General features: G+C 42.7%; 1 protein-coding gene across 1 annotated transcript in view; it reads right to left on the reverse strand.

Annotated features, from left to right (window-relative positions):
* The window catches only part of unc5cb (unc-5 netrin receptor Cb), a 106137-nt gene extending 89157 nt beyond the window's left edge, over positions 1–16980 (reverse strand). Inside the window, exon 1 of the mRNA XM_070850124.1 lies at positions 16751–16980. Coding sequence (XP_070706225.1) covers positions 16751–16868 — 118 coding nt within the window. The 5' untranslated portion in view covers positions 16869–16980. The remainder of the gene's footprint in view (positions 1–16750) is intronic.
* Positions 16981–17397: the final 417 nt, after the last annotated feature.

Genomic DNA, 17397 nt, shown 5'->3' on the forward strand with positions numbered 1-17397 from the left:
GGTATGATTGAGAAGCACAAACCTTGGGTCAATGCCATCACTGCACTCTAATATTATCTCATTATAGCACGCAGAGGGCCACAGCCTCGGGTACAGATCTTCACCTCTGTCAAGTTGTGTCAACCCCTGTAAATGTCTCTCCGCGCACAGCAGAATGTGGCTGCATTATTGGAGGGCTAATGCTAATTAATGCTAACAGTCCATCACAGCCTACCATGAATAAACAAAGATTAAGTTCAGAGAATGTATGTTCCACCAGGCTGTCATACAACTGGAAATGTCATTTGTCAGTGCAATCACAGTCAATTCTTTTCACACACAGAGTGTTTAAAAAAAACACATGTTTGATATAACTGTCCGCTTTTGTAAGCTGTTGAAAAGGATGTAAAAAAAAAATCACATGGAAACACTGAGTTCATGTATTACTTGCACACACAGCTGGGCATGTTTTTCTGAATATGTCACCAAAATTAGCAGTGATGTCAATGATGGATGTCCCTCTGCAGGCTGTACTTCAGAACCTCCCTTCAGAGGAGTGTTTCAACGTTCATCTGAAATTCTTTTATAGGCTGACTGTTTAACCACAGCCATTGTGACACTGGATACATTTTTAAGACTAAGAAATCCCTTTCATGCCAAAGGAATGACAAGGGCGGTAGAGAAAAAGGCAGAAGTATTTTACAGCAATGAATGAAAAAACTAAAAAGGGTAAGCGGGCCCTTAAGAAATCCGCTGTCTTATATGTCCCTCTGGCCCTGACCGATTCCACTCTTCACTATGCTCAGCTCAATATCCTCTCATTTCTCTTGTGTTTACAATGTAATTTCTGCAGAGGACTTAAGAAGATCTTTTAGCTTCATTGGTTCTGCTGGGAAAATGCAGAAAGATCTTCTCTCACTGATTCCGAAGCCCTCTACTTTGAATCCAGTCAATTTAACAACTTCCTCCTCTTCCTTTTGCATGTTCTTTTCTCTCCAGTTAAAATACAATTTCTTTGTAAATGGGCACAAAAAGCTACAACAAATAAACACTGAAAACTGAAGAGAGAGTGACAGAGAGAGAAAGACTGTATATGTGTGTGTTTTTGGTAAGCTCCTCAGAGGTGGGTGAGGGCTGTGAAAGGCCACATTGTTGGTGTCAAGGCCAGTCAGCATCAAAGGGCTGATTCAGGTTGTGAGAGGAGTCTCTCTCAGTCTCTCTCTCTCTCTCTCTCTCTCTCCCTACACACACACACTCACACACTGTTCCACTCAGCCCCTAAAGACCCCAGAAAACATCATGGCTTACTGTTCCTCCTCACAGCCAAAGAACAATATTTGGAATTGACGTGTAAACTCAGAGCGAGGTCAAGGGGCACACAGCAACATGGTTCCGTGTGTGTGTGAGAGAGTGAAAAGTAAAGTGAAGTATTCCTTATTTCCCTGACTTCCACTTGACGGAAATATCCCCCCTAGCTCAAACATATCATTCATGAATGACATGTTGTCTTTTTTTTAAATGTTTTCAAATTCCCCCCCACACTAACCTCACATCAACTCTGCACAAGTACAAAATTTTGTGTTTGGGCATGTAAATGTTATTGTTCACAAAATCCTTATTCGTCACCATTCCGTTCAAACCAGGGAGGATGAAAAACCACAAGGCTTACTGAGAGCTTTAATTACACCCAGCAAAGTGCATCATATTGGTGAATTCTGTCTGTGAGTGTGCATATGTGTGTATGGGATAGTAGTCTACGAATTAGTAAAGTTAGACACCAGGAGCTGTGCCACCGTGTCAGGATGAGATTTAACGAGCTTTAATAACAGGCTTTAATGAGCTTAATTAGGAATCCATGGGATCCCCATGGAAACGCCTCAACCCCACAGAACCCAGCTCCGGGTCTGAGGAGCTTTCAATTGGATTACTGTGGCTAATGTCACTGAGACACAACAGTAAAAACAAATACAGAGAGCTAGAGGAGAGGCGGGTGTGGAGGGGATGAGGTGGGATGAATGGGAAAAACATGGGATAGATGTCAGAGAAGGACCTTTGGCAGGAAAGGAATACCTGCTGAGGGATGATGGGAGGAGGAGGGATAACCAGCAGAACCAGTAGGATTAGTGTCGCTCAGAGATTTGGCTCATGCACAGTAGACACAGGAGGACGAGTCCCTGCCTCTGCACCTTTTTCACTCCAGTGATAATTGTGCTTCCAAACCTAATTAACCCCTTCATAGACTTATTTTTATTCACTATCATTCCCTAACTTCTTTCTCTTTCATCATTTCCACTCAACACGTGGATTTTTACTGACCTGTTTTTGCATACATTGTGAATAAAGATTAAAAAAATACTAATAAATGCAATAATAAATCCCAAATAAAAGTAAATCTAATGTTGCGGTAGCTGCTTCTACTTCTTTTTCTTCATAACAGCGTATGTATATTGGTATACTTGAAAGAGAAGGGAGCAACATACTCTTGGCATCCACCATTGCATTCCAGCATTCCAACTGAATGTTAAAAAAATTAAACTGAAAATGCATGGACAACATGATATAAATGGGGAGAAGGGGGAAAATTGTATTCATTCATTCATAGATGCCTTTTTAGGAGAAAAAACGCAATGAAATCCCTGAAGCGTTACAGGTAAATAAAAATGCTATTTTGATATTTGCATTTTCTTTTGCCAACTTTTGGAAATAGCCTTCAAACCAGTGCAACGTTTCAAGGCTAACCTAATATCTTTTGACCCTCTCCTTCTTCTCTCTCGCTGAGATCAGTTTGCCTTGCGGTCACCACGGGGAGGTTCTGTAAAGTGCAGTCCGACAATGACGGATTGACCTTTCAGATAAGCATGATAAAGCTGCCCATCCCAGATTTTCTCTGTTCCTCCCCTTGCGTCCACACACACACACACACACACACAGACACACACAAATGTGACACACAGGGTGGAAAGACGCAAAGGCATATCTGATGACCTACTCTCTGACAAGTCCTCCCCAAGGGATTTTTACACATGCACACACACATGCACAGAAAGTAGTCCTCTTCTCAGGCTCAGGATCATGGGGGTGTCATCTGGCAGGTAGGGTATCACTGGACCCTGGGAGCTGGGAATATGGGGGGTGACCTTAGTGGTTATATAGAGGTCACAGAGGTCTCTCGGACAAAACAGCACATCTATACATCGTCAGCCTGGGCTATGCGGGTAGGTCATCTTTCACCATCTATCTGCTGGATTCTCCCATGCCTGTAGCAAGTCCCTCCATGGTCTCGCTATATATAGTTCCCCCACTTCCCAGGATTCTTTGTGATGTCCTGCTGCGGTGGAAAGAATCTGGGGCTCATCATTATAAATCAGCCTGTTAGAAGGAATAAAATTTTAAAGAGCTTCTCCCTGGATTCAAACTGAAAGTCTCCATTAGTGAGGCCAGACCAAATGGTTGCTTGCATGGCAACACACAGCAAATCAACACAACAGCCCCTTTAATCACCCTCTCAGGCCTTTTGTTCTCCTCCCTATCTTCCTCCCCTCTCTGGGCTCTCAGTGATAAAGTCCAGTGAAGTCTTTAAGGAGGAAAGTCATCACAGGTGTGTGTTTACGTCCTCATGCGATCAAATACATGTATACTGTTAATCACGTCGACGTATCTCCTCCCTGCTGAATAATGTGAATGAATTTCTTGGAGATATATTTTTCTAATCTTGCATGGGTCTGCATAGATCAAGGGAGATTAGTGCGAAGGAGAGGAGGACAGTGTAAACTCATCTTATCATGCTGTGGTCTTTGGCATGGGGCAGGACTGCTGACAGTACACAGATAGCAGGCGATGGGGATATGCGAAAGACAGAAACACAAACAGGGCCACACAGCAGGAGTGCCCAGAAAGGCACTGATTAGAAGGCAAAGAGGCAGATACAGAGAGTCTGACAACAGAGCTTTAAAAACAAAATAGATGCAGTTGCAATATACCAATTTCAGAGCATGCATGCACACAAATACACACACACAAACACACACACACACACACACACACACAGACTATGATTTCATTTCATGTCAGCCTTGAGGGAGGTCTGAACTACTCGCCTCATCATCCTCCTTCTCGATCGCTGTGTTCTTGGCCCGCTGCACGCCTCCGGGGCTAGCAAAGGCAGCGATTAACGACAACAGGGAGAGTGTGTATGAGTGTGTAAGTGTGTGTTAGGCCTGATCGTTAGAGCAGCCAACTTGTGTAATACAATTACAGAGGCTGCAGAGAAACTGCTAATGTGCACGCAGCCAGCTCTGTCATATGGATCAGGTATTGAGTTTTCTATGCTTAATTCACTTTCCAGCACACACATGGGTGCATTAGTTAGATTAGAGTAGCGGGAGGGGACGGGAGGTGGGGTTGGTCTACCGCCGAGCCAGGCAGATTTGTTTAGTGGTGGCTGTCAATTAGAACCCTGACCCTTGCACTAAATGGCTGCTCATCCAGTGGAAAAAAGGGAAGTAGACAAAAGCCAGACGAAATTGGTAAAGACATGGCCATTTGCTGCAGAAGATAACAAGTGGCATGTTGTGGTGTAAACAATGGCCAAAACACTGTGCAGAATGCTACACCAATAAAACAGAGTGCAGGGGCCTGAAAAGGCAATGTGACCATCAGTAAGATTAGTGAGGCAATGTTATCACTAGAATGCTGCAGTGATGGGACTATACAAGGCCAGTGGTGGACGGGTACTTAAATATATGAAATGGCAAACAAATGATTCAATTTGCTCTTTTGAAAAGTCTTGTGCAATTTAAGAGACTGATTGTGGATGCAATCGCTCAAAAACTGCTTACCCCCTTTTACTCCTAATGGATTGCATTGCCCTGCATAAAAAGGATGTAAAATCCAGGTTTTATTTATTTATACACTACAGTATGTATTCTTACAGTGATTTGCTTTTATGTATGTAAGTAATTCATCTTTTGTTGATTAGATATTGTTTCTTTTACTAGACTTTGCTGTGGTAATACCACATATTATAAAAAGACATTCATAATCAATTCATAATCACATAAGAAAAGGATAAGATAAGAAGTTTGACACTTTCAACAACCTGTGAATCAAACACAAATCTCATCACTTATAAAATAAGTAATTACACGCTGTATTTCAGTCATTACTGGAGAGTACATGCTACAGTACAGATTCTTCCTCACCTACAAACACATTCATCCGTGTGTCCTTGCATCTATGTAGCGACATCATAGCTGTTTTTTTTTTTTTTTTGCTAAATCTAGAGCCACTCATCTCAAGGGAATGGGACTCAGGAAGACACCATCATAATGCTAGTTAGAGAATCGTTAGAAGTCTCTTCCAGAGACAATAAATACATTTAATCTCACAGCAGCACTTTTTTCTCCAGTAGCTAAATGGGCAGCAGGAGGGGGCCTCTATTTCCACAGTAAACACCTCCCTCCCATGTAAACACATAAAATCACAACAAGATGGCCAATCCGGCTCAGCTCGTAACTGTATCACTGAAGTGAAATGAGTGAGTTTTAGGAGAGCATTATTGCTCCTTTGCAGTTGATTGAATTAAAATGTCTGCTTCACTCCCAAGAGACCACCCCGATACAAAGGACATAGATTATCTGCATGTGACGGGGGCATGCAGTAGCAAATAATTCTGTAAGCCTTTACGATGCCTTTCTTTGTAGGCTCTGACAGTATAGTTTTTTTTTTTTTCCATCTGACACACAGCTGCTTCTAACAGAGTAAGAAAAGAGCCAAAGGGACAGAAGAATAGAAATGAAGAGTAAAGTTGGATGTGACAGGCTGAGCAGAGAAAAACCTTTAACCACTGATAGATGTTAGACAGCTATATCCCCTCATTGTGACACATCCATCAAAGCGCTGATCACTTTTGTCCTCCCACTTGTCCGGCCCTCGTTACGTGCCTGTGTTTGTCAGAACGGCTTTGACCAATCCATTTGACTCCATGACCACCGACTTCACACGGAACAGCGTGTTAACAGAGTGACCGCCGACACTCCTTGGATTTGACATGCCCCGTCGAAATTCCTTAGGCAGTACACTGCATTCTGTCAAGTTCTTATTAAAACAAACTGTGGCAAAAGAACGAAAATGGAAGCTACAGTGTAAATATTCCCGCCTGAGTTTCTCATGCCTTCACCCTAAAATTCAGTCAATGTGGAAACAACTGCCAACAAGAAAAATGGCAGTCAAAACCAAAACCAGGTTGTGCCGGTATCTGGTGTTCCACAGAAAACCAACACAATAAGGTTCAGATTACCCCGTCAAATTTCCCAAGAAATTGCAGGGGGGTGGAATCATGCATACATGTGAGTTGGTAATGCTCAAAGCTGCCCGATCCTTACAACACATTGGTTTGTTCACCACTATTGTATTTGTTTACCAGATTTTTGCCTCTTTTCCATGAACAAAAAGCCACACAAAGCAGCCCAGAATAGCTGTGGGTTAATGTGCCTGAATCTTGGATATTCTCAGCCTGTTCATCCTGTGGGTAAAAGCCATGCAGCTTAGGAGTGGCTATACTATCTCTGTCTCGTTTCATTCTGTGTCTCCACCTCCTCTTCTCCTACTCTTCCTTTGGCCAGTATCACTGCTTTGGTTGGCGGGGTCTCGTGCTGGAGCAGGCTGCTAAATAAAACATTCGGCATGGAAAAACAGCGATAACGAAAAAATGTAGTGAGCAGAAAGCTAGTAAGGCGTTGCAGACATGGAAAAACAAAATACCATGATTTAGTAATGTGCAGCTTTCTAAATGTGAGGGGTACAGAATGTGTGCTGTAGAATTTAAACAGGCAGTTACTGAAGGAAACTCATCAGGAGGTATGATTTACCAGTGCGCTGCTCTTTCCTTTACAAAGCAGCAGCTACCCTGTGTTGCCCTCCTCCTCCATGCATCTCCAGTGTAACCCCCTCTGCTTTTACCTGACAGATCAGCTTACCTCACGTCAGCCTAAAAACCATGGGAACCCCTATGCATGGTGTGTCACCACTGAATTATCGGTTTCCGCTGCACATGCTCCAGCATATCTGCAGCAAGCCATTATGGTGTATCAGTTTACAGTTAGTGTGCTGACTCCAGTGCAGCTGGTGTACTGTATGGGGTCATAGTTTATAGAGGTCTGGAATTAGAGAAACAAGCCTGTCATCCTACTAAGCTTGGCCATTTTTTTTTCCAAACCTAGATCTCATTTCTTCATCAACTTGGCTTGAGGGAGAGTAGTTCTACAAAACCTTCCACTGAGCAATACTTCTCTCCAAACGGATGGTTAGGTTGGCATAATTCCAACAAACTCTACAATTATAAATAGCACAGATGCGCAAACACTAATAATTTATCATGATCCATGTCAATAATAGTGGTAGTGATACTAGCCATTAAAAATATATCCGTTGGTTTAAAAAGGTATTTGCAAATGCAGAAATGAATAGTGCTGTGATAACACTGAGGGCTTGTTCTAATCTGCAGGTAGCTCAGTGAGATCTGCTGGTAGCATTTATGCTAAAGTAGCAATATTCTGGATTCTGTGCCTGAACTAATTGAAAGCCTGTAGATGCATTTACTGTAGGAATTTTGAGCGAGACAACACATCTTTATACAAAATAGGGCCAATTCATACATTTGACCTGGTTTAGGAGGGACTTTCTTCTCTCTTTCTGCATTTCAGAGCAATCAACACAACAACATCCATTATTCACCTTCTCCCTACTGTTTGGTGAGCTCCTTGAAAGGGACAAATGCACAGTTGGAAGCTCTTCTCTACTACTTCTCTACTTACAGGACTTGAACAGTTGCCTGTATTGTACAGTGCATAATTCCTAATGTATTAAAGTAAGCACTCTTTCAGCTGAAGATGACATGCATGCGTTGTACTGCGGAAATATTGTGAACGTGAAGGCAGCTATACTTGACTTTGTTCTACCCTTTTATGTTAGAACATCATGTAGGACAAGCAGGGACTGACACTTGAGCTCATTAACAATTCTGACATTTACAGCAGTGAACTTTCAGAGCTCTGCAGACTGCTTTCTGTCATTATCAACCTCATCTCCATAGTATTCATTAACTGAAGAATGCATGCAAATCAAAGACAACACAGCCACTTCTTCTTCTTGTGGAACCCCCTAATTTGAATCTAAATTATTCCTGAAGAGGATGAATACAGTAAGGGTTGCCTTCTATGGCGAGGACACAAATTGTAGCAGCTTCGACAGTATGCTTTACGTGGAAGGAGTAATAAAGTAACCCTTCACCGTGGGGCTTCTGTCTGGGCCCCATTTAAATGAGACCCATTGAGCTTGGCCCAGTTAAACACTGTCTGCCAGTGCTTAGGTCACTGGAGACTGATCATGGAGATATGGCACACACACACGCTCACAAACACACGCTGTACAAACACAGGAAAGTGCTGACACCCAACAGCTATCTCAAGTTGCAAACCATTACCGGACTCGCAGTAACAAAGTCCGAAATGAAGAAACGAGGTCACGCAGCGGGGTGTTTGGGTTGGTGGTTGTTTGCGGTGGGGTTGGATTTTAAACTCTTCTTTCACATTCAGACCTGACTGTGGAAACAAAATGTTCCAAAATACTGGTGATAAATTCCACAGTGTTTGCTGAGACTTGTACAGAGTAATTACACAAAAACAGACAAAAACACCCATTCATCACATGCCTTCAACAGTCAAGCATGATTTCAATGGCATAATTTTTTAAAACATCCCTGACTCTTAACACACATTTACACTCTTCTCTGCTCTTGTCGACAGGAGTACTAGGAGGGTGTGTGTAGGGGGGATTAATCCTACAGTGCATACCAATTGTGAAGCTTTAATTTAGCACCCCATTTAACTCAGTAAAAACAACAACTTTACAGGCTGGCATTCTGACACACATTTAATTCTGCCCTCTGGTAATGGTCTGCTCTGTTTAAAAGTCTGTTTGGCAGCTCTGTAGATAACAGATGGAAGAAAAATGAGGGGAATTATGAGAAAGATTGATTTCCTGGGGATGAATGGTCTGGTATTCACACAGATTTATCTGAAACAGACTTTCTCGGACTCTGTTATTATTGAATAAACACACACGCGCACATACACACACACACACACACACACACACTCTGCCACCATAAGCAGACAAACATGAACATGCACACACAAAGGCGCACATAAACAGAGCTCATATAGAAAGCTAAGAAAATAGAAGCAGACTGAATTATGTGAGTCAGAAGGAAAATATTTTACAAAGTGATAAGAGGTGAAAGAGTGCAGACTGTTAAGGACACAATTATGGGTTTCCTTTAATAAGAATATCGCCTCTAACTCTTCAGATGTAACTAAAGAATCTTTTGGTGGAAATGATTATTTCTTACAAAGTGAGTAAAAAATGTGGTCTAGCTCAACGATCTGCCTTTTCTCATGCCCTTTCCCTAATGTCTTGTAAAAATGTATTTCTTTAGAAGAACAAGAACAAGCATTGTCCTTTTAGGCGTCCCAAGACCATCTCTAAGGAACTGTAATGTAAACCAGAGGCTGTAACTTCTCTTGTGGCATCTCAAAGCAGACACAGGAATGGAGCAAAAAAGAGAATGAAGGAGGGGGGGCAGCGGATAAAGGCTCTCATTTGAGGCCCATAAAAAACAAGGAGGCACAAACATTTATCTGTGGCAAGGCTTTCATCGGATGCTTTAAGAGCGTAGAAATAACAGAGAGCAAGATGCTGATAAAGTGGAGACAGGAAATGGGGAGCGTGGGTCTCCTGCTCTCATGTTTCAGCCGGGACCAGTGGTCTCATGTCTGCCCCCCCCCCATGCCTCTCTCTGTTCTGCTGACACACATAGACCACAACCCGCCCCAACCAGACATTAGTGCAGCGTCTGGAAACCACCACTACCTCTTCACAATGCAGAGATGTGACACATTCAACAACAAAACGAAGCAAATGTTTCGGTTTGTAGGTGCATTAAATGCATATATGGACGTATCTACTTGAGGGTTTGGCAAATTGTACGCCAGCTGGGCAAATGACTTATTACAGATAAATGCTGTTCCTATTCTTCAGGAGGGCTTTCATATATTTGCTTTAGTCCCATTGCACTCGTGAGGCTCCAGCTCTGAGCGCAAGACAGGGCAAAGCCAGGATTAAGGGTTTAGCTTTGTCAATCAGAGTCAGAACAGAAGGAAAGATAGCAGCTGTATTTCCATTCTGGAGAGCAGGCTGGATTTCCATAGAGACATGAAAATTCAGGTGATTGCCAAAGCCTCCACACTGCGTGTGTGACTCAGGTGTTATGAGTCACCATTGATATCATCTCACTCATTACCGCCTCAGTGGTACATTGGCCTTTCTCATCAGACCTGAACATATAGCCTAGCTTTAACATCAAAGATGCCCTGACAGCAGCAGCGCAGAGGATTGAAAGAGCACCTTGAGATGATGGTATTCGTGCTCAACAGTGTTTTTAGAACACTGTCTTTGAATGATCTCATCATCATGGCGATGTCTATCTTTTTGTTTGTTTATCAGTGGTTTGATTCATGTGGAGTTTTTCCCACTTAACAAATGTTTTTTCATGCCCCTGTGTGCAGTTTGGAGGTGACTTATGCTTGGCCTAGTGTCCCTAAATCACTGGATGTCTATGGGATCAGCAATAGCTCTGGTTGAAGTTAGGGAGTACTTCTGCATTTTTCATCATTATTTTCATAATTGCAAATACAAAACTCTGACAAACATTATTCTTGAAGTACTCAATCCGGCAAACAGCACCTGTTTAAAAGTGTAGCTAACTAAAATTTGACCAGTGCTGCTTCTTGGCCCCATAGACACCCAACAACTGAGTTAAGCTTGGATTATCTCATACCTGCATGCAGGGCATGTTTGGCCTAAATCTTTGGCCTACTGTCTGAGCTTCTCTCATCTTGCTGTGCCATGTTAGGACTGCGCTCACTGTGTAGCGGTTAGCGATGCTGTTCCATGCTCCATGCTGGGAAAGGGAACCAAGACTGCAGGGAACACTGTTAAAGGACATTAGGGAAATAACAGCATTCCCACTGACTCTGCCTTTTACCACTCATCAGCAATTTCAGCTTTTTATAGTGTCTGTGCGCATACATAAGAGTACCAGCATTCCTCTCTCAAATCCCCCCCTAACTCTGCCTATTTTGCACCTAATCCTCTTTGCTAGGTAAAATAGCATGTATGGCAACAGTACAGGAAATTCATTTTTGCTGTGTCCACAGATTGCATCAGCTAAATTATGCTAAAATGTTGACAATCATCACACACATGATCACAGGATGATGTAAAACATCATGATCATGAATGTAAAACAAAAATACAGCCATAACTATCAAAATGAAAGTTATTTTCACTGACTTTGTTTTAGTCTCTCCTAACACTATTTACCTGCATTTTAATGACAGGTCCTTGACTGATTTCCTGTTAAGAATACAAAAATGCAGAAGGACATTAGTGGTTCGTGGGGGGGGGGGGCATGACGCCAAATTAAAGGGCAGGAGTGGAGTGTGTACTTATACTCACTCATGATGTGCTCTGTCAGCCCTGCTGCTTATAATGGCATGAGAAGGGCCACTTAACTCATAATCACTTCTCTCTCCCCCCCTTTGGCCCTGTCCTCCTCTCTACTCCCCCCCCTTAACCCCTGATATTCTGAATGTCGGCTCTAATCTCTAATCATAAATGAACTGTAGATCAAGAGCAGGGACAGTGGTCCACACCCCCGTCCCCCTTGGCTGAGATCCTGTAATCACAGGGCTCTTGCCTAGTAAGAGGCCAACAAGCCTTTGAATGAGAAATGACTGTACCTCTAATGCATCAGCCATCTCAACTTTGAAGAGCCATTTTCTGGCAGAGGGGATATCACAGGTGGGAAATCAGGTCACCACCACTACCATCATCATCTTTACAGTCATTACGCCCTATCTCATCCAGTAGCGTAATTGAAAGTAGGACCTTTTATACAATTATTTTCATTTGCTGTCCAAAACCTAAAAAGCGAAACTTGCCGCAATATGTCACAGTATTTTCTGCCCAGTGGTGCTCTGACTTACCTTACTCTCACAAAAACTCTTAGCACACACACACACACACACACACACAAAAACACACATGCACACACTATCTAGGTGGTGCAGTATACATTGTGTAGAGACACAGGTCAGCCGTTCTGGCACAGACCTGCCTGTCAAGTGCTGCTACTTGTGCCGAGCTCTGCTAATGGACTGCTAATAGAAGTGAATGTTGCGCTGTGAAGCTCCCCTGTAGTTGAGAGTGTCACACAGGGTGATTAATGACACACTCCTCTCCTCCCCTGTCCGTCCCTGTCCTCGCTCCATATCGCGCTTTCACCCTTCTCTCCCTGTCTCCCCACTTCTACTTCTAGCTCTCTCTCCTCTCCACTCCTCACCACTAATCTTTCTGTCCCATTTGCCTCTTTTGTGTCCTTGCGTTCACCCTCTTCTCACTCTTACCGTTGCACCTCTTTTCCCAGTCTTTTTGTCTCCCTCTCTGGAAGGAGGGGGAGATGTTAGAGGCGACACAGAAATCTGAAATCATTATTACGCTCCCCCAACAGTCAAATTTATTTGCAAAGCTCTTGGTACAAATGGCTTCAAAAATGCCTACAATAAGAGAGCAACAAATAAAAATGGCAAGGAAATCCCATTAGGATAGGAAAAAATGCTTTAAGCTTTATATTGCTTGACGAAACAGAAAGAAAAAATATGCAGGATAGAGACTAAAATTGCTTGAGTGAACCATTTATATATGGCTCATGGGCTGTGGCAGCAAGGCATCTGCACACCTCTGACAATGGGAACATGTTCTCTGTGTTGTTCTTGGGAGTTGATTGCTTTTAACAACCTGAGGAGTTGTTCACATTTTGTTATTGTACACAAGCCGAAGGCTGTAAAGGCTGATTAGATTAATTATCTTTAAATGTAACTGATTTTAGGCTATATGTAATAAATTGGAAACAAACATAAAACAAGAATTACTAAAATTATAGCCTGAAATCTAGTACGGCGTGGGGGACACTGAAAAGGCAAAATGTGTCTGCTATAAATGAAAACAAAAAGTTAAATAATTAGAGCGTTTCAACTGCTTTTTAAAGGGGGAATGTAGACTCATGACCTCAGTATTTCTAACCTCCCAGCTACAGTGACAGTAACAGTGCTTGCCTCCACCAGCGCAACAAAAGATGTCATCCACCAGATGACTGCAGAACTGTTCCCAGCCCCAAAATAGCTCCATGTATATTTTTTGCCTTCATAACAATAGTATATGACATCAAGTGGAGCAGGAAAGCAAACTCAGCAGCCACTTTTCACAGTAATTATCACTCACTACCACACTCCGCCTGTGGCTCAGCTAGGAACCAGCATGCACCTCTGACCCCACTCAGCACTGTCAGACCATACTGTACACACTGTTTACTTTGCCCTCTTCCTTCACCAGTGGGTTGAGGAGTGTTTTACTGAATCCTAATTTCCTTCAATTACATAAAATTGCTTGACTGTACGTGTGTCATATTGCCAGCTCATGGGTGCTGCCAAAAGGCTATCATAGGAGGTCATTTCTAAGTACTACTCCTTACACACAATGTGCTCATTGTGCATACAGCCCCTGTATATACAATGACCGCAAAGGTTGTAAAGTTAGTAGCCCCCACGGTGAAAGTTGTCAGGCCACAGGGAAGCCTGCTAAAATAATAATGATAGAAATAACATTCACTTTTACCTGCACTCTTAAAGTAGCAGTCAGACAGGTCCGAAAGGGAGCGTCGTATGCGGAAACATAGCAACGGGTCATCAGAAGTCACACATTTTTCAAACCATATATAATAAAGATTGTTTAATGTTTACCCTCCAAAAACAATCCCCAGAGGACACATCATCAGAGAGAGGCGAGGCAGGCAGAGACAGGAACATGGAGCGAGAGTAAAGAGGAAGCACAGGAGGGGCATTGTGGAAAAACTGAACTAAAAATCCCAGGAAAGCCAGCACCCAGAGCTGAACTTTCTGTCCAAAGTATCCACCGCCTAACACACACGCACGCTAAATACATGTCAGTGTTAGGTTATGCTATAAGTCAGCCTTGAAAACAAAAAAGAAATGAATTAAGAAATGACCTTAAAATGTGATTTTCTCTCTTTCGTCGTACATTTAACGTACAAAACTTTTGCAAGATCTTTTAAAGTGTTTTTGAAGTGTCTCAATTGGCAACATTTTTCGAAATCCTCTTTAAACCCATCTCCTCTTCTTTTCCACTACTTCCCCCTTGAAGCAGAATTATTATGTGGAATCAATAAAGTCTAGCGTTCTCCTTGATTTACTGGTCAGTCTGTTTCGTGGATAAAAAAGTATATTTCAGATTCACCCATTAGAGCTAAAAACTGTTTTTACATTCACTTCCCCCAAAAGGAAAAACTGCTCTAAACATTGCTATTTTTTCACATCCTATCATGCAGGATTATACCGTATATTCCCATACCAACTTGACATCCTCCATCAACTTTTAAAACAACACGCGCAGAGATACGGACACTGCACATACTGTACAGCTCTGCCGCTGTGCTGGAAATACCAGAAGTACATCTGTTCTTGCACCAAGGGTTTCCAATCAAGCTACTGTCACAGAGCTCCCAGCAACCTTTCTGGCAGCTCCCAGCTTATATCTGTCTCAACCTGTCTCCTTTGTCAAGAGTTCAGCAGGTTAATGAGCACTCTCATTTCCCAGCGCTCACTTCTGCCTGTGGATCTGATGAGAGCCTCTCAAAGGCAAAGTCAGGAAGTAAAAGTAAACTGCAATAGCCAGATGAAATGTACCTAAGCCTACAAATATTGGAAGTATGTTCAAATGACTTCAAAACAAAATACGCAGGAACGGGCTGGTTCTACAAGAAGCGCCTGAGTAAGCGAGCCACTTTAATCACCAGTAGTTTTACACTGAGGAAGTGACTCTCCAGCGATTTGGAAATGTGTAGAGCTCATCAGTGGCCAAAAATAGCGGGGCCCATTAATTAGTCCCAAACAATGTTCTCCTGGTGTATCGACTTCTTAATGGACAGAGAAAGGCCTTGTTCGTATTCCCATCTAGTCAATGACACAGGGCTCCCTGGGGTTTTGGAATGGGTATTATGTCATCTCACCCTGCCCTTCAGAAACCAGACCTGTGCTTTTTCTTATTCTTCCTCTCCCTCTTTTTGCTCATTAACTATGTAGGAGTGAGATGAAGGTCTGCAGCAGCTAGATAAGGTTGGTCACACACCCTCATCCCTGTCTGGGATATGTGCATGGACCTCCAATTTAAGCTTGTGTTGCACCAGCATGAGCAGCAAAGCCTTAACTTTCTAAAAAAAAAAAAAAAAATTAAATGTTAGGCCATTGAAAAATCTGCTACTGTAGGTCTTTCCTTGTAGAGGTCTGTCTGCACACCAAAAAATCTGCTCATTTCCCCCCATCTCATCATGTTATTCAGCTATAGTTCATTCCAGAGCGAGCAGACAGACCACCTACCTTACCTCCAGAGGCATACACACTTCATGGCATCTGACACACATGCACAAACACATACTGAGCATTCACCCTAACACGGTTCTTCCCAGCCCCTTTTGCTTGACAGACAATCGCACTCAGGAGACAGCAGATTAAGTAAATGTCTTCAGGTGTTGTGGCATTATCTCAATGCTTTCCAATAACTGACAGCTACTACGGTTTACAGAAAACATCTTTCAGCAGGCGGCTCTACTCTGAAGGAAAAAGCTGAAGACACTTGGTGAAGGTTAAAAATATGCTTAGTGGTTGAAGATAAATACACTGCAAAATGAGAAACAAGATGTTCTGTCGAAACACACATACAGATTATGAAGGCCTACCCATTCTGAGCAAAGAATGAGCGTCTTATTTTGGAATAAAACATGTCAAAGCAAGATTACCATAAAATCATTTTGTGAATTATTGTTTGAAAATGGAAATCAAGCAGCCCGGGGAAAAAAATCTAGAAGGTTTGCTGTCCGGATGAAAGTAAAATAACAGCAGAAAGAAACTGGCAGAATTTAAATCTAATTTGGTTCATAATAATAAGGACAAAGAACGGCCTGCATTTTACATTTGACCCCCTGTACTATGATTCAGAATAAGATGTCTTCCAAATCGTTCTCATGTGCAATTCCAATTTTTGTCTGAGTAAATGTGCCCAGGACAGGATCATCTTTAAAGCTCAATTTCAGAGGATGTAAAACAACAGCCTAAATATGGGATCAATTTCAATTTTGATGCTATCTCGGAAGCTCTCTTTTGGAGCACAGCAGCACTTCTTGATTTCATTTGTTAGAGGCTGTCTCTGTTTACAGATGCCTGTTGTGGTTCACACAACTAAAATAAGCAACATTCAATCTCTTGAATAAAAGTGTGGTGATTTTTTCACCCTTTTATTTCATCATGTTTTTGTGGTGGTTTGTCATTTTCTTCATATTCAACCCGTAACACTGTCACTTGTTACTGCAGGCATACTTGCAGGCTTCAGACTGAACTTATGCTTTAATAAATTTACCTTTTCTTTTTTTTTTATTATTATTTCTATTTGGAGTGTGAAAAACAAAGTCCAGGTGGTTCTTCCTGTCCACTACACCCCTGCTGTAGCCAACAGGAGTTTCCACAACTTTTACAGAGAGTAAAGCAAAGTTCACAGATCTAGAATACACTTTTCATTTTACCTTGAGCCACTCCGACATCCACCAGGAGGAAAAGCAAAAGCCAGGACACGGTCAGCATCTCATGAGAGGATCTCGGCACTCTTCCTCTCTCTCTATCAGTTTGTGCACCGTACCCCATGATGAGGAGTCAAACTCCGCGCTGAGGCAAGTCCGAGTCTCTGAGAAATTGCGCTCAAACACGCACTATGGTCGCTCGATGTTGTGCGCTGCACTCGAAATCTCACCCCTCGGAAAAACACCCCGAACGCAAAAAACGGCTTTTGCTTACAATAAATCCAACGCTGTGCTTTTGCAGTCATAAAAAAACTGTGACAGTTTATGGGAGAAGAGGCGGGTGCATCGCCCTCTGCCAGGGAGGATGTTGCATTAAAATCTGTCTCCGATTGCTTTTCCCCTGAAAGGTTCACTTGGTTTGTCTAGAGGTGTGGATCGATGTCTTGATGGCAAATTCATGCTCCGAGTAGTCTCTCACCAACATAAAAGTCCTCCGGTGAGTCCTCCTCTCTGTCGCACCTTTCATGCGTGAAGGCGAGTGTGTGAGCCGTGTGTGCGTGCGCCGCGCCTTGCGCTCCACTGACGGGACTGAGCCGGGAGAAGCAGCCGTCTCTGCGGGCTACCTTGCTCCTTCAGCCAATCCAAGTGATCCG

Source organism: Pempheris klunzingeri, chromosome 19, assembly GCF_042242105.1.
Source record: "Pempheris klunzingeri isolate RE-2024b chromosome 19, fPemKlu1.hap1, whole genome shotgun sequence".
NCBI lineage: Eukaryota > Metazoa > Chordata > Actinopteri > Acropomatiformes > Pempheridae > Pempheris > Pempheris klunzingeri.